Source organism: Nomascus leucogenys, chromosome 7b (genome assembly GCF_006542625.1).
Source record: "Nomascus leucogenys isolate Asia chromosome 7b, Asia_NLE_v1, whole genome shotgun sequence".
Taxonomy (NCBI): domain Eukaryota; kingdom Metazoa; phylum Chordata; class Mammalia; order Primates; family Hylobatidae; genus Nomascus; species Nomascus leucogenys.
In genome coordinates this window covers 86,405,356-86,423,372 of record NC_044387.1, presented here as the reverse complement: position 1 = coordinate 86,423,372, position 18,017 = coordinate 86,405,356, and the positions used below count along the sequence as shown (strand labels likewise).

Below are 18,017 nucleotides of genomic sequence, written 5' to 3'. Positions count from 1 at the left end.
ATCCACATGCACAGAGTGGCTGAGAGGGGCAGAGAAAGAAACACAGAAAAAGAGAAAGAACAAGAGGAAGGGAGGGGGCTATTTGTTGAACATTTAAAAGTCCAGCTCATACCAATCAAAATAGCTGTTATTAAAAAAATGAAAAACAATAGACACTGGCAAGGCTGTAGAGAAAGAGAATGTTTACACACTGCTGTTGGGAATAAAAAGTAGTTCAGCCATGGAGGAAAGCAGTTTGGAGATTTCCCAAAGAACTTAGAACACAACGACAATTCAACCCTGCCATCTCATTACTAAGCATATATCCGAAGGAAAATAAATCGTACCACCGAAAAGACACATGCACTGGTAGGTTCATCACAGCACTGTTCACAATAGCAAGGCCATGGAATCAACCTGGGTGTCCATCAATGGTAGATTGAATAAAGAAAGTGTGATACATATATACCATGAAATACTACACAGCTATAAAAGAAATGAAATCATGTTCTTTGTATCCACATGAATGGAGCTGGAGGCCATAATCCGAAGTGAATTAACTTAGGAACAGAAGACCAAATACCACATATTCTCACTTATAAGTGGGAGCTGAACATAGAGTATACTTGGACATAAAGATGGGAACAATAAACAGTATGGACTACTAGAGGGGATGGAGTGGGAGGCGGCAAGGGTTGAAAACTACCTATTGGGTTCTATGCTTAGAACCTGGGTGACAGGGTCATTCGCAGCCCAAACCTCAGCATCACACAACATTCCCATGTAACAAACCTGCACATATAACCACTGAGTCAAAGATAAAAGTTGGAAAAAAGGCCAAGATAGAAGAAAAAGTCATTCCCAAAGATTTGGAGAACTAAAATTTAACACTAAAAGATATATATATATATGTATATTTATATATCTCTCTCTATATATGTATATTTATATATGTCTTTTAGCTCTCCCTTACTCCAGGTACTTTATTAGCTGTAGTACAGTAATTTGCTTTTCATACTGTTTCAGAAATACAAAATAACTTTTTCACAGATCATATTGCTTTCTTCAATGTGGTTTTATTGTATTAAACAAAATAATGTACACATTATTTCTATATTTCAACTAAGAAAATGGCCCACTAATGTATTTTACACAATTGAAATCTATAGTAGAAACTATACTTCTAATTACCTTCCTGTTTATAACTGAAATATCCAAGAATTGTAGGCTAAAAAATAAATTACAATATCATAAGGTTAGTTTTTTATTCTTCCTGACTTTCCTACAATTCAGTATGTATACAAATCTCCAGTGTGCTTCTCAAATGTAATGTATATAGATGTACATTTAGAGATATAATCAAGATAGTTTTATACACCAAGTGTTCATTTATTTAGTTGCTATTAATCAAATAATTTTCACTTTTTAAAAGTTGAAAAGTATGTGCCCAATGTTACCAGACATTAGTTAAGGATCATCCATATCTTTTGTCAGAGCAGTATCATTCTTTTAAAAATTCATTTTTTCCTGTGGAAATTTGAATTTAAAAAATATACCACATATACATGTGTATTTTACATACATATGTAAAACATTTTAAAGGGATTTATGCAAATATGAATGCAACTTAAGCAAACAGCATGAAGTAATAATTAATGAATATTAAGTAGAAATGTCTTTTGGTACATGGAAAAATTAGGCAGACAGATGTATTTATACGCAAAAAAATTTGGAAAACTCACTTTCATTATTGAATCATTATGATGTAAAAGGTTTTACAAACAGCTTTAAATTCCAAAAATATCAACTGGCTCTTTAAAAACTTAATAGTCCTAAGTTACAAGAAAACTAACAATCACAGTAAAATTGAAAAAAAACCATACTTTCTTACAATTTTCCTTAGCAAATCTAGTATTAAGGAATAGGAAATCCCTTCTCTCAGCAGGAATGTCAACAGAATCCACTGGGTTGAATCAATGAATTAAGTACCATCACATTCAGAATTATGAACTCCCTGGGAAGTTTCCAGGTGTTTCCTGGGATTATTCAACCAACCCACTTCTTGCTTGCACTTGAGTTTTATCTGTCCACCAGAAGGGTTCTATACCATATGTCAACGAGTACATATTAAATTTTTATGAATGAATTAGCTAGCCCTCTTCTATAGCCTAAAAGTTCCCTGGACTGACACCAGAAATCATAAAAATTTAATTAATATAAGAATTTCCCAATAACTTAATATATAAATAAACATAAGCAATTATCTATGTAAAACTCCAATGATTAAGATATCCATCATTTCTCTGATTTTCTGCAAACACTATCAGATTTGCAGCCAATTAAAACTTTTATAGTTATTGTTTTATTACATCTGCAACCTTAAGTATCTAGAACAATACTTCCAAAAGTGAATTCTACAAGTAAGTATTGAGTAAAAGGAGGTTTCCTTGGACAAATAATTTGGAAGAGACTGTGTTATGCAAAGTTAAACATGTTTCTTTGCTGTAGGATACTTCAAATATTGTGAGTATACTGGAGGTGCATAGAATCTAGATTTCTCATGTGGAAAACAGAAACTTTTTCTTTCTTGGACGATTAAAGCATAGTGTTCCCTTAGAACATTGAGACCTTTAATGAATCTGCTTTTGAAACTTTATTTAGGGGCAAAACATAGAGTAGTTCACTTGCAACTGGTTAGAACATTTTTTTTACAACCAAGTTATAAATTCCTACTGATAAAATTGTAATTTATATGTCATTAATGATGGTACTTGTGAGAAAAGATCATCCAGGATCCAATTCTGAAGTTCAAATAAAGGATATTCTTTTTATGTTAGAAAGGAAATTCAGCATTTGACTACGAAATCATGCAACTATTTAATTAATGACTATCAAGCAACCATTCTATTTTGCTCTTTCACTCATTAAATTAAAAGAAATAAGACATACTATCCCTGTGTTTGAACTTTGATTTCAACAACTTGTTTTTATTTACAGCAATTAGGTGTTCCAGAGTTCCCTCCTGCCTCATTTTATGATTACTGACTTTGAACTGTACACATCACTTGCCAACAGGGAGGGAGACAAATAAACAGTTGAGTAAATCATGGCTTATTCATCTGGAAGAGCACAATCAAGTACAATCATGCTCTTGTGTTTGTGTAGTGCAATACCTGGACATCTATACAGCTTTCTTGCCTGTGCAATATCTCCTTTGCTTAGACGGGTTCGCTGACCAATTGCAGGACGTATGCCATTATCATCACGGGAGGGGAGAATGGTATCCAGAAACATCCCCCTGAAAAAAAGCAGAAGCAAACCACACCTAAGTCACCAAATGAAAACTCATGAATTCCTTACATTTATAAGGTTATTTATTTCAAACTCAAGTCAATCAAAGGGGAACTACACCTTGTGTGCTTTAAGCAGTGTATCAGGCTTTCAAAACACTTTTATCAAAGTAGAAAAAAAATATGCATGTTAAATGTGTATGCCTAGTGTAAACCCAGTGATGACATTCATTTGTTTCCTTGAAACATGTATGTTCTTAAAAATATGGAATACCTTATAATCCCCCACAAAGTACACCATGACATTTGTTTTGGTTTCCCAAGCAGATCTAAGAATTCCTTAGATTATCAGGTTGTAAAACAATGATTCCTCATAGAGGTCTATTTCCCTAATAACAACTACAACAAATAATGTTGAAGTTACTAAAATTGTAAGAGTAAAACAAAATATACATAGGTTAATTTTTCTGAATTAAACTACTAATTTAACCTAAGTATTCTTAGAAGTCCAAGTATTACAGCATATGTTAAAAAAAAGAAAACGAAACAAAGAATGCCAAAACTTAGGGAAGCTTAAAGCAATTTTTTCAATTTTTCCATGCTAAAACTAGTAAATAAGAAAATCTAATCAATGCCCTAATAATGTTAAACTACAGATAGTGAGTTGCTTGAGACTCAAGATAGTGGTAAAAGATTCACTAATTTTTCCTAATACGCATGACCTAAAGTTCTGAATATAGTGCCCTAAAAATACTTTCTAATTTTTTTAATGTATGTCAAACATTTATAGCCCTAAAGAAGTGGGAGCTTAAAAGTTAAATGAACTGGGAGGCTATTCCAAGGGTTTGAGAAGTATGAATTGTGTGTTTGTGGATTTACCAAAAACAAACAACAACAAAAAACCTTTCTATAAAAATATTTTAAATTAAGAAATAAGATTTAATAATATCTTTTAAATTGAGATAATGATGGAGCACTTCTTTCCAAAACTTATAAATGAATTTAATGCATTTAAACTAACATTTGCATTAAAAGAACAGCATTTTCAGCTCTACTTAGCTTCCATTAGGAAATAGTTACTAGGTACTGTTTTAGGTCTGGATTTATAGCAGTAAATAAAACAAACAGAAATTCCTTCCTTTATGATTCTAATATTCAAATGCGAGGAAAAAAAACATTAAACAAACGATTAATAATCCAGGTAGTAATAGGTACTCTGGAGAAAAATAAAGGTGAGAAGATGGATATTGATTGATTGTGCAGTGATGGGCTGCTTTTAAATAGAGTGATCAAAGTGAAACTCACTTGAAAATTGACATTTTAGTCACACATGAAGAAAGTGAAGATCAGAGAAATATGGGTAACTGGCAGTAGAGTGTTTCCAAACAGAAAGAACAAGAAACACAACAGCTCAGAAATGAAAGGACCCCTAAAATCTCTGAGCACCAGCCAGATAATTTAACTTTTACTCTGAGGACAACTGTCAATCTATAGGAAAATGGTAAGCAGAGGAGTAATACGATCTATGAGCAATTTTATTACTAACTGCCCTAGCTCCTAGGTAAGGGAAAGGGCACTGATCTATAGGTACAACTAATTCAAAGAGGGAGACTGGAACGCTTTACTACAAGATCTAAACATCTACAGAACTCCATATGTACATTGTCTGAAAAGAGAGTAGAGAAGTAGAGCTAGTGATTTATGGGAATTGACCATCAAAAGTGAGATCTGTGCATATTTTATAGGAAACCACTCCAGGTAGGCCAATGTAATTGAAAAAGAAATGAGTTACAAGGTAGCATTGAGAAAGGCCTTGTAACCTGAGGCATGAGTCAACAGATACATTAATTACATAAACCCAAATTAATGGAGTATTAAATTTCTGTAGTACTTCAGTACTAACAAAGTATTCACCATTTTCTTTTTCTATTTCTAAAAACAAATTTGTGGTCTCTGGGGCTTGATTTTTTCCTAACTTTCAAAAAAGGTTCAATTTAAAAAGGTCAATGACATCTTGGAAAGAATATATTCAATTTCGGACAACAGAATTATGAATTTTATTTCATTCTGTCTACTAAGGTAATCTCCCTTCCATTTCAAGGGAGTTAGACACTCATTCTTTCCTTCTTTTTGTGGTCAGGAAGTTAACAATTATTCTTCTCCATATTCTGACAAGTAAGCAATGCAAGATCTTACTGAACCTCCTCAGTGAGCCACTATAAATAGGCAGAGACAGATCATATCATGGTTCACTTACCATTCTTGATTTGTTCTAACTACATTGAAAGAGCAAATAAGCTATACTTTTAACAAAAATTTGTAAAATTTTACAACTTTTTTAATGGAAAATGGGCAGTCCACAGTTCAGAAGCATGTATATTACAAAATAGTCACTCATATAAAGACCCTATAGATCCATTCCTATTCTTCCCATAAGTGATTTCCTAAATCTATTGATGGGCAACATCATAAAAACAATTGGAACTTTTATAGACTCTGTGGATTCAGAATTTTTAAAACTGAGAAACTTCAAATACCTACATTAACAGAATAAAGAACAAAAACCATATGATCATGTTAGTTGATATAGAAGAAGCATTTTACAGATTCAACACCCTTTCATAATAAACACACAAAAATCTAGGAATAGGAGGAAGCTACCTCAACATAATAAAAACTGCATATAAAAATCCCACACCTAATGTCATAATCAATGGTGAAAACCTGAAATAATTTCTTTTAAGATAAGGAACAAGGCAAGGATGCCCACCCTTGTCACTTACATTCAACACAGTACTGAAAGCCCCAGCCAGGGCAACGAGAAAAAATAAAATAAAATAAAAGCCATCCAAATTGGACAGGAAGAAGTAAAATTCTCACTGTTTGGAAATGACTTGATCTTATACAGAGAAAATTCTAACTGTTCTACACACACACACACACACACACACACACACACACACAAAACCCTGTTAGAACCAATCAATGAATTAAGCAAAGCCATGGGATATGAAATCAAAATGCAAAAATAGCTGCATTTTATGCATTTACAACAAACAATCCAAAAGGTAACTGATTCCATTTACAACAGCATAAAAAAAAACTTGGAAATAAACTTAACCAAAGAAGTGAAAGATTTTACACTGAAAACTAAAGACACTGCTGAAAGAAATTAAAGAAGAGACAAAGATCCCTTGTTCCTGAATTGAAACACTTAACACTGTTAAGATGTTAATACATCCAAAGTGATCTACAGATTCAATGCAATTTCTATCAGAATCCCAACAACATTTTTTTTGGCTGAAATGGAAAAATTTATACTAAAAATCCTATATGATCTCAAGATATACCAAATAGCTAAAACAGTTTTGAAGAAGAAAAAATATTTGAAAAATTCACACTCCAACTTTGCAGAACTGATTTCAAAACTTATTACAAAGCTACAGTAATCAAAACAGTGCAGTATTGGTATAAAGACAGACCTATAGACTGGTGAAATAAAAGAGAGAGCACAGAAGTAAACCATCATGTACAAGATCATATTATCTTTGACAAGGGTGCCAAGATTCCTCAATTAGGAAATGACAGTTTTTTCAGCAAATGATACTGAGAAAACCGGATATCTACATATAGAATAATAAAATTGGGCTCTTTTTTAAAAAAGCACTTTAAAAAATTAACTCAATGCATTAAATAAATAAACAGAAGACCCAAACTATACAACTTCTAGAATAAAACACAACGGGAAAGCTTCATGGTGTTGCACGTGACCAGGATTTCTTGGATGTCACAAAAAGCACAGTCAATAACCAAAATAGACAAATAGGATGACATCAAACATATAGCATTGTGTACATCAAAGGACGCAGTCAACTGAATGAAAAGGCAACCTACGAAATGGAAAAAAATTTTCCAAATTTTATATAAATATATATATTTGTATATATATAAAATAAGTGGTTTAATCAGAATATATAAAGAACTTCTACTACTCAACAACAAAATAACCTGATTTAGACATGGGCATAGGACTTAAATAAGGATTTCTTCAAAGATGATATACAAATGCCACCAAGCATATAAAAAGATGTTCACTAATCATCAGAGAAATGTAAATCAAAACCACAATGAGATATGACATCACATTCAGAATGGCTACTACTCAAATAACAAAAATAATGTGCTGGAGAGATCTTTGCACACCCATGTTCATATCAGCATTATTCACAAGAGGCAGAAGCTACACAAATGCCCAATGATGGATGACAAGATAAACAAAATGTGATATATACTTACAATGGAATATTATTTGGCCTTAAAAGTGAGAAAATACTTTCACATGCTACAACATAGACCAACCTTGAGGAAATAATGCTGAGTGAAATAAGCCAATCACAAAAGAACAAATACTATATGTCTCCAGTTATACGCAATATCAAAAGTAGTCAAATATATAAATAGCAAGTAGAATGGTGATTGCAAGAGGCTGAGAAGAGGTAGAAATGAGAAGTTTTTTAATAGGTGTAGAGTTTATGTTTTGCAAGATGAATAAGTTATGGACATCTGTTTCACAATAATGTCAATATACTTAAATAACACTACTACTGACTTATATGCCTAAAATGCTTAGGACAGTAAATTTGATGTTTTGTGTTTTTCCATAATTAAAAAAAAAAGAAATTTCAAAAACTTTGAGGGAGAAGCAGAATGAGACCTGTGTCAAATTTTTCTTTTCCTGAAAATCATTTAAATATAAGTTAATAAACAGCTTCTTTAAAGACTTAAAAAATAAAATAATGTGAATGAAACAATCAGGCTATCCTTCTAACAGGTGGATATGATCTCCTGTATTGTAGAAGTGTTGAGTTTATTTATGAAAAATGCATAGGATGGTTTTGAAACAATAGGATAAGTAATAAAGGCTGATTGGCATTCAACTCATAAGCAGGTGTGGGTGAGGTGGACTACGGGCAACAAGAGCAGATTAATTTATGGGAAAATACACAATGTAACATGGAAAAAAGTATAGAATAAGGGGACACATACATTTAGAACTTTGCTAAAGATTTATCATCTGTGAAGGACAAAAAGAATAAATTGTTTTTCTCTACTCTCCAGTACCTTCTCTGTTCCAAGGAACCAAAACTCAGGTTAGTTCTAAATAATATAATTCAGTAGCAGAAGAGAGGCACTTCGACTGAACTGGAACCTAAATACCCATTTGTTACATGTTTTATGGAAAACTCCATTCCAAGCATTAACCAGAAAATAAAATTCTGTAACTCTTTATGATTAATTTCAGGTCAAATTACTGGGTATGTATTTCTATCAAAACTTAAATTTGTATTCTAGAAAAAATAAACATTTGGACAGTTAATTATATTTTAACAAATGAATGCGTATGTCTATAAATAATGTACTTTAGAAAAGCGTAATTTTAAAAATACAGTTAACACAAATTTTTTAAATAATAAACTTTGGTTTGGAAAAAATGGATAATTAATAAATGTGTCCAAGTATTAAGGTTTCATTTACACACCCTTCTCTACTTTTTACCAAGAAAGTTTTATAAAAGCAGCTTAATAAATTTGAATATTTTTCCCTTTTCCTGACCTTGCCTTCAGAAATAGATGTTAATGAACTGTGAAATGGACATAAGGGGGCAAAAAAAAAAAAAGAGTTGAAATGACATACAAGCATAAAATGGGCATAAATGGAAAAAAGGGTGAATTCAATGGTTTAACAGTTCCAAATTCCTTACCTGGGAACTATTTGCTTGATGACATCATCTTTAGAATGAAGTAGATCAAAACCCAAATTTATTGCATTCTTTAAAAGTAGCTTTAAGTCATTAATGACATAATTTTAAGGTTAATGAATGATGAACTATAATTCTAAATTATATGAGATAAAATATCTTTCTAATCTGTTATTTGACAATTCATTTAGTAATATCAATTTTTGAATGTAAGTTGTACTTGAGCAGTAGAAAATACACAGTATAAAGCACAAGTCGCCCAGATTGTGACATTTTAACTGAACTGCTAAATAACCTATTTAGCTTATGAATATTCTTATGAATATCCAATTTTCATTAAACAATGCTTTGCCAATTTAACATGCTGATTGGTTTGGTAATGCTTTTAATTCAACTTTTTAATGATTTAGAAATATAAAATTGTTTACATAATTTATACCATCTTATCACTTTAAATTCATATATTTGGTAGAGAATGTAAAAATATATTTTTAAAGTGCCTTTGAAATACTTGCTCTTGGCTATAAATGTTCATGAATTATTTTTCTACTTTCTGCAGTGAGGTAGCAATATTTGAAAGTAATTCTAGTTCTAATGTCAGGCATAGCTTTGTGAGGAGCCACATGGAGGAAAGGAATTAAAAGTCAAAAGGTATAACCTGAGACTCCAACCTTGAGAAGGTGTTCCTGGCATAGTGCATGATGCTGTCAAAATCATATCTTTCTCCAAGTGAGTTTACTTCTCCAGGCTCCATCTTCAGAAAATTGTACTCTTGACCTAAGAACCAGGGATAAACAAAATCTCAGAAGCCTTTTAACTGACAGAAAATAGACCAGAAGGCCTTTCCTACACCTGCATCTGTTCTTTGTGAAATGACTGATCTTGCTTATCGAATTTACATACAAAACACACAGGCACATGCAAAAAGCATCTGTCTTCACTCTGCCATCATACTGAAAAGCAATATTGAATTGGAACAAAGTGTTAATTTCTGCAAAAAGGTGGACTACCAAAAAGCATACTTTGTTTTATATGTATGCTCTTTTACCACCTCATAATATTTATTTCTTTAAAATCTTACTGTACTTTTGGTAATGTACAAATAATTACAAGAAGTTATGTTTTTATCTAATGAGTTTCCTATTTTTATGACTAGGTTTGCCAGGTCCCACAAAAATTATCATCTTATTTCGTTTAGATCCTTTCTATGAAACAATGGGAGAAGATATAAAAGCAATATTAGTTAAACAGAGCTCTGCAGGCTTTAGCTCCACGATTTCATCACTCAAGATAAAATAATAACAGCAAATTCTCTACTTTCATTTAAAAATGAAACAAGTTTATTCTTGATGAAAAGGCAGTTCTCCTTTGAGATTAAGAAGAACATGCTTCAGAACGTAAATGCTTTTTTAAATTTCCACATCTGTTAGTTTCACTTCTGGACATCTTCATTTTTAATAGATTTTTCAATTGCCTGTTTGTATCTGTAGTGTAGTATTATTTCTCGAAATTTGAAAAGAACACAGACTTAAATTCAATGATTCCAGAAAGAAACATTTCTTAAAACAGAGTTTAAGCTTTGGTGACTCAGTTCTCACAATTTAAGTACCCAAAGATTGTAGAAATCATATCACTTATGCAACAAAAAGCTTTGAAACATCAAAATACAAAGAAAGATGAGCTACAGGAATTCCAAATTCACTTTTGGAGCTAAAAATGGAACTATTATGCCATTCGTCTACTTAGGTTTTTAATTCCCATTGTCATATTTCAATCAAATATAAAAAGATCCCATTAATACAGAGTTTTCTAAAGGCAATAAAGAAATTGAGTTATGTCTCTCCTATATGTGATAAAGGAAATCTGGGGTATTCACTTGAGAATTAAGAATGAAGAATCAACCTGGAGTTACAGAACCCAAGTCCCAGACCAAAGTGTTTTAGTCCATCTTTGAATGAATTTACACAACACATAATTTAAAATTAACTAACCAGACCTTACAATGAAATATGTGCTCCACAAATCTCTGATAGGTCTATTTATGTTATAACCATTCTTGGGAAATATTCAACATTCTCTTCAACCCATGATAGAGGCAACTGTTAAAACATTTGTCTCATAAGGAATCTGAAGTCTAATATAACAAATCTATGATCAGATTTTCAAAAAGCTATGGATCTAATTTTATACTCATTAACCTGTAAGATTTCAATTTAGAACTTAATATGGGACCAGATTCTCTAACTAAAGTAAAATATTCCATAAAAATTTCTGAAAGTAGAACATTACGCAACTTCAGCAATACATTTTAATGTGTCTAACTTGAGAAAACATGTATATGACACTATACTTTTTGTTAAAAACAACATAGCCATACATAGCCCAAATAACAGAAAAGTAGACTTATTACATGAAAGAAGGAAAGAGAAGCAGAATACATAGCACTAAGGGAAACCACATTTGACAACTTTAAAAATGGCAAGCCTCCTTCTTGAAATCATATTCTAACATGGATTAGAGTAGCCCAATCCTTATACCAATTTGGTTCCTATCCTAATCACTGATTTTGCATATAAATGCAAAGCCAAATTTTGTGCTTATTAGACATCACCCTTGACTAAGACTTGATCTTAAGTTTCTGAGTGACAGCAAATCATAAATTTGTTGAAGATTAATCTTCAACATGAACACTTTCATACTGGAATTGCTCTGTTACAGTGGTTCCCATGATTCAGGAAATCTCACCCAATAGATTATTTTTTTCTATTGGCCATAATGTTTAGTCGAAAGAAAATATTACAAACCATAATTTCCTTAGCACTGTTTTAGGATTGTACATTTATTTATACCACATATTATATACAATTCTCCTTGTTTCAGGTACATATTTATATTGAAACAGGATCCTATTTATAAGAGTAAAAACCATTTTTGAAAGTTACGTCTTTTATAAATTTTTTCCACATAATAAAATATTTGGCAAACAGAAAACACTGATAAGTCTTGTTAACAGCAAAGTTCTCATTTATGTGGTAGTTGAAATAATTTTCAGATTTATTTCCTCTTTATTTCCCTCCTAGTGATATATAGGACGAATCTTGATAGTCGGCTCATTCATTAGAGTCTTCTATATAGAGGAGTATACTTTTTTTAAATTTATTTTGCTATCTAACCCTACAGATCACTTCGCCATTCTTCAAATTATTTATTTCCTTGGCTTCCAGGACACCACAATCCACTGATTTTTCTCTTACCTTTTAGGCAATACCTTCTTAGTCTTTTAGGATATACTCTACTAAGTATTTTTTAAATATTGTTTTTAACCATTTTATAGTCTCAACCTTTTTTTCTTCTCCATCCAGTTTTTCCCTAATTAGTCAAATCTATGTCAAATTTTTATCTTTAGATACATCCTGAAGTCCAGACTCACCTTTCCTTTCTCTACAAAATAAAGATCATACAAACGCCTTTTAAATTCAAGGATATGCTAAATTGAATCATTATTTGTCCTTCTCTTTCTCAAAAACATGCTGTTTTATCAATATTTTAATATTTCAAATGTTTCATGTGATGGTACCAACATTCATCTTGTTGCCTAAAGAGAAAACTTTTGAAGATTTCCCCTCACATGATGATATTCTTCTTAAAATATTTTTGAAAGACTATTTCCTCTTCTTCCTCTTGATGTGTACTACCCTAAGAACTTAGTCACCTCTCATACCTACTTATTTAGATTTCTATTAGGTTTCCTGGACTTCAGGCACATCCCCCCCAACACCCAGTTAACGATCACTATAAGTCTGACTGGGAAAATGAGTTCTCTTTATTTTAATCTGAACTTTTCCTGCTTATAATCCGTTAATTATTCCCCACTAGCTAGAGAATAAAACCTGAATTTCCTCCCCAGGTTTACATCATAGAGAATTTTTTCTAAGTAAAGGATAAGATACCAACTAATCTCCCACTTGTAACTTACCATCAACCATAATGGTCACATAAAAAATAATTCATTTTTCTGTAATTGTAGCTTTGCTCATGAAGTTCTTTTCGCTTGAAATTTAATCACTATTCTGTCCGCCTGAAATACTTCTACTTTACTTCTAAATTTCCATTCTTTTACAACTCCCTTGACTCACTAAGTCACTTTCGTCACGCCGTGCTTGGACTCTACAGTATTCTCAACATATATTACTAACTACTGTCACTTTTCTCACTCACTTGCAATCATTTATATATATGCACATATCCCACACTAAACTTTGTATTTTCCATGACAGTATCTTCAACGCCTAACATTGGCTCAATAAGTAATTGGCATCAAATATATAATGAGCAAATAAAGAGATCGGTACTGTTAATTACAGAAGGAATTCAATGTTTATAACAAAACTCATCATGAATAGGAAAATAAAAACACATTTTTACTTTGCTTATGCTTAAAATACATGCTTAAAATACCTTACAAGAAAATTCCAAACAACGGAATATTTTTTGGCAACTGAAATATACTGATCTTTATGCACGTAAAAGTTAAATAAAAAGTCTTACACTGAGGCCATTATCAAATATCAACTATTGGAGAACAATAGGTTTTAAGTAGAAATTATATTTCAATTACTGAAAATTTTCTTAAGAATTTGTCTTTAGGGTAGTCAAGTTTAAGAGGAAAATCTCAGAAAAACTATTTATATTAGCTTGGAAATGACTCATTTCACTGGATTTTCTCCAGAAATTGTACCTGGTATAACACAGATTCCTATGGTAGCAGCACGTTTTATGGCAAACCTCGGGCCATTTTAAAATCCTTATAGCATAAATTATAGAACTAAGTACAAAAAATGCTTAAGTAAAAAAGAAACATTTAATAATATTAATTTATGGCTCAATAGCTCACACCCATTCTTGGAAAGCACCAAAGTATAGAAATAAAACAGCTAAATCTTAAAAAAGAAAGCAAGTCTAAAAAATGCATGAAATCACAGTCTCCAGGAAAAAAACATTAAAATATAAAATCATCAGGGGTGATTTTTAATCAAGCAAAATGTTACTCTATCATATCAAAAATATCAGTTTACATTTTTGGGAAAGTGAAACAATAAACTGCATAAATACAATTCAAAGATACCCAGTCAGCCTTAAACCCAACACATTCTATGCCGCTCACCTGGCTGGATGTTTTCTCTTATGATAGTTACATGGTTATCTCGATCTGGTCGTGTGTGTTCATGCCAAAAGCCTATCACATGGCCCAATTCATGAACAACAATCCCAAATTTATCACAGTTCTTGCCGATAGAGATTGCCTGAGGTCCATTTCCTCGCCGACCTACATAGGAGCAGCATCTGGAATAAAAGAGAAAGTGGAGATGGTGGTGGAAAGGTGGTGCTGGACAACTGACAATATGGTGAATTTTTAGTAAAGAATAGTGATGAGCTATAAAGTCCGACACATTCAGGAGCAGAACAACCTCTTATTCCTACATATGACTAGTTTCTGGTATCCTTTCAAATTTAAGTTCAATAAAAGTATCCAAATAATCAGCTCAAGTGCTTTTGTAATTATCTATGTATTAGAAAATATGCTTGTATCATTTTTAGAAGCATTCAGAAATAAATCAGAAAATAAAATAATTATCATGATGATGACAATTATATCATGATGATGATGTTGTATTTCTAAGACATATAATTAAGCTGAAGACATCAATACACATTTATTTCTAATATAATTTTATCCTCAGAATTCATATTAATTACTTAGGTTACTACTTTGTCAGTGTGGTTATCTGACAATAATTCAATATTATTTCAGTATTAAATACAAAAGTAAAGAAAGTTTATTTTTCCTCTTTGAGAAAAAGAGAGTTAAACTTATTTATGAAAGATGTTGGTTTATCAAAAAAAAGAAATTACTTTTTCTACTCATGGAAGAATTTTGTTAATAAAAGAAACATTTCAAAGAAGAAGTTAATTAAAGAAAATTACTTTTGGCTGGTTGCAGTGGCTCATGCATATAATCCTAGCACTTTGGAAGGCCAACCTGGGAGGACTGTTTGAGGTCAGGAGTTTGAGACCAGCCTAGGAAACATGGTAAGACCCCATCTCTACAAAAAATTCAAAAATTAGGTGGGCATATTGGCGCAAACCTGTAATCCTAGCTACTTCAGAGGCTGAGGTGGAGGGATGACTTGAGCCCAGGAGTTTGAGTCTGCAGTGAGTTAGGATCATACCACTGCACTCAAGCCTGGGCAACAGAGTAAGACCCCATCTCTTAAAAAAGAAAAAAAGAAAGAAAAGAACATTATTTTCAAAAGACGAATTAAGTAAGGTTAACAGTTAACTGGTGTTAGGAACTGAATATTATGTCCCCCCAAAATTCATATGTTGAAACCTCAGCTTTGTGGTGATAGTATTTGAAGGCAGAGCCCTTGGAAGGTGATTTGGGGATCAGGAGGACTCTGCCTTTATAAAGAGATCACTGGCTTTATAAAAAGGCCCCAGAGAACTCCCCGACCCCATGTGCCATGTGAGAACACAGCAAAAACACATCTTACATCCATCTATGCACCAGGCCCTTACCAGACACCAATTCTGCAGTGCCCCATCTCCAGAACTGTGAGAAATAAATGTTTGTTGTTTAAAAGCCACCCAGTCTATGACATTTTGTCATAACAGCCTGATCAGACTAAGACAAGTAGTAAAGAACAATCAACAACTGGGAGTAGTATAATGAATGATATTTATGATTTGTGTCCAATGAGCAGTCTAATAATTGAGATTGATTTTTTATTTCATCATCTGAAAGAATCTTCTGGACTGTCAAATAGAATGTGAAACATCCAGGAATGTCTTTCTGCAAATTTTCATCAATTGATTGATATTTATACATATTCAATGACACTTTTCTTTTTATTTTTGAGATGGAGTTTTGCTCTGTCACCCAGGCTGGTGTGCAGTGGCACAATCGGCCCACTGCAACCTTTGCTTCCCAGGTTCAAGTGATTCTCCTGACAGCCTCCAGAGTAGCTGGGATTACATGCACCTGCCACCACGCTCGGCTAATTTTTGTATTTTTAGTAGAGATGGGGTTTCACTGTGTTGCCCAGGCTGGTCTTGAACTCCTGACCTCAGGTGATCCACCTGTCTTGGTCTCTCAACGTGCTGGGATTACAAGTGTGGGCCATTGTGGCCAGCCTCAGTGATGTTTTTCTATCCAAAATATAGAAGTTCCATCTAGTCATTGGATGTGTGTGCAAGTGTAAGTGTGTGAGTGTATGACAGTCCCAAATATTCTTGGGATACAGAGTGGGAAAGACTGAGCACACAGGATGCCCACTTTAAAATAAATTTTAAATGGCATCATATTATAGTAGCTACAATTATAAATATATCTAAAACTTTAATAATTAGAGTTTAAATTAAAATAACATCAACAGCACAGCAACAGAGGGCACTAAATGGTTGGCTTTGAATAGTTGGGATCATGATGCACCAGACATTGCCAAACGCCTTTTCTGGTATATTAAATTGGAAGAGAAAAATGCCAAAAACCAATTGACCAGATGATTAAAAGGAATTTCACTATTTCAATTTCCGGGGTAAGTACATTTGACAGCCCTTTTGATTTTCTACAATTATAAATCCCTCTCCCCCTGCCATTTTTCTTCATTTTCAAATTGTTTCTGTAAGCTTTAAACGCCTAAGAATTTTCATCCATACTATGCCAGTTAGATGAATTAATTTGTACTCATCAGTTATAAATTTATTATAGCAGTTAACTGAGTTTAATAAATCAGTAATAGAAAGAAGAAAGAGGTGGCTGCTGGGTGAAAAGAGGAATCAATGAAATTTGTTTTTGCCCCAGGTAGTTTTTTTTTACAAATAATATGCTTTAATTCATATATAGGTACTTACTATATATTTGAATATTAATTACATGCCTAAAAATGTATTCGATGAAGAAAAAAACAAAAAAAATTTCAAATTTTGGAGATATTTAAACTAAAATATTTGCTACCTTAAGTCAATAGTAAGGAAACTGAAGCATCTGATGATTATACAGCAACTAAATTGCCCCTATTGAGTCATTCTTGCTGGCTTTATTCAGGGAATAAAGTTATTTGCAAGTCAAAATGTGGGAGACAGTAAAGCAATGTGGTCAATTTATTTCATCTAAAACATCCTTTCTAGCATAATTGCTCTCATAGCAATTTCCTATAAGATGGGGTTTTATACTGGAAAGGAAAAATAGATTTCACACTGCCTTATTCAGAGGTATTATTTTACAATGGTCCTGTGAAAAAACAAAAATGTGGTGTTTTGATCCCCAACTAATTAAAGGTCTTGGGGACAGATGAATTCTAGACTCTCAGATTAAGAAAATAACTACATATATGCTTGGGCAAATATTAGTCATGGAAAGACAAGGGTAATATGTATTTTTAATGTGATTTTAAAATGTCTAAATATTATCTTAGTTTCTAATGTCATCCAGGTTTGATGCTGTTTTCCTGTATACGGCTGTTGGATTTTTTTTCTCATTTGTGTGCCACTTTTAAAGTTTGAACACTTTAAGGTTTACCTGTAGCATTGAACAAAACTTTCCCTATCAACAGAAAAGCCTCACCTCTCCATAAGTTATAGATGGTAATCAGGTAAATCAAAATATGCTACTTCCTACTTTTGCCTTGGTTTGGTAGAACGAAACCCATTTGGAACATTATTTCATAGACCAAACCCTTTTGGAACAAAACCCCTTTGGAAGCTAATCTATTAGATTAACCATGAAGGTGGAACTGGTTCTGCCTTTTCATGTGCTGTATTTGAAATAGTTTCAATTATTTAGGTTAATCACCATTTACCTTTTCATTAAAATAACTCAGTTTCTTTTTTGTTTTGATTTAATAAGTTTTCCAGGGCTGAGCATGGTGGCTCATGTTTGTAATCCTAGAACTTTGGGAGGCTGAGGCAGGTGGATCATTTGAGCCCAG

At 32.5% G+C, this 18,017-nt stretch overlaps 1 protein-coding gene across 3 annotated transcripts in view; it reads right to left on the bottom strand.

Annotated features, from left to right (window-relative positions):
• The window catches only part of TLL1 (tolloid like 1), a 237,708-nt gene that overhangs the window by 93,704 nt on the left and 125,987 nt on the right, over positions 1–18,017 (bottom strand). For all 3 annotated transcript variants that reach the window (XM_030816298.1, XM_030816300.1, XM_030816299.1), the window contains 3 exons: positions 14,192–14,370; positions 9,699–9,804; positions 3,153–3,277 (listed from right to left, as the gene is read on the bottom strand). In XM_030816298.1, the coding sequence (XP_030672158.1) occupies positions 3,153–3,277; positions 9,699–9,804; positions 14,192–14,370 (410 nt within the window). The remainder of the gene's footprint in view (positions 1–3,152; positions 3,278–9,698; positions 9,805–14,191; positions 14,371–18,017) is intronic.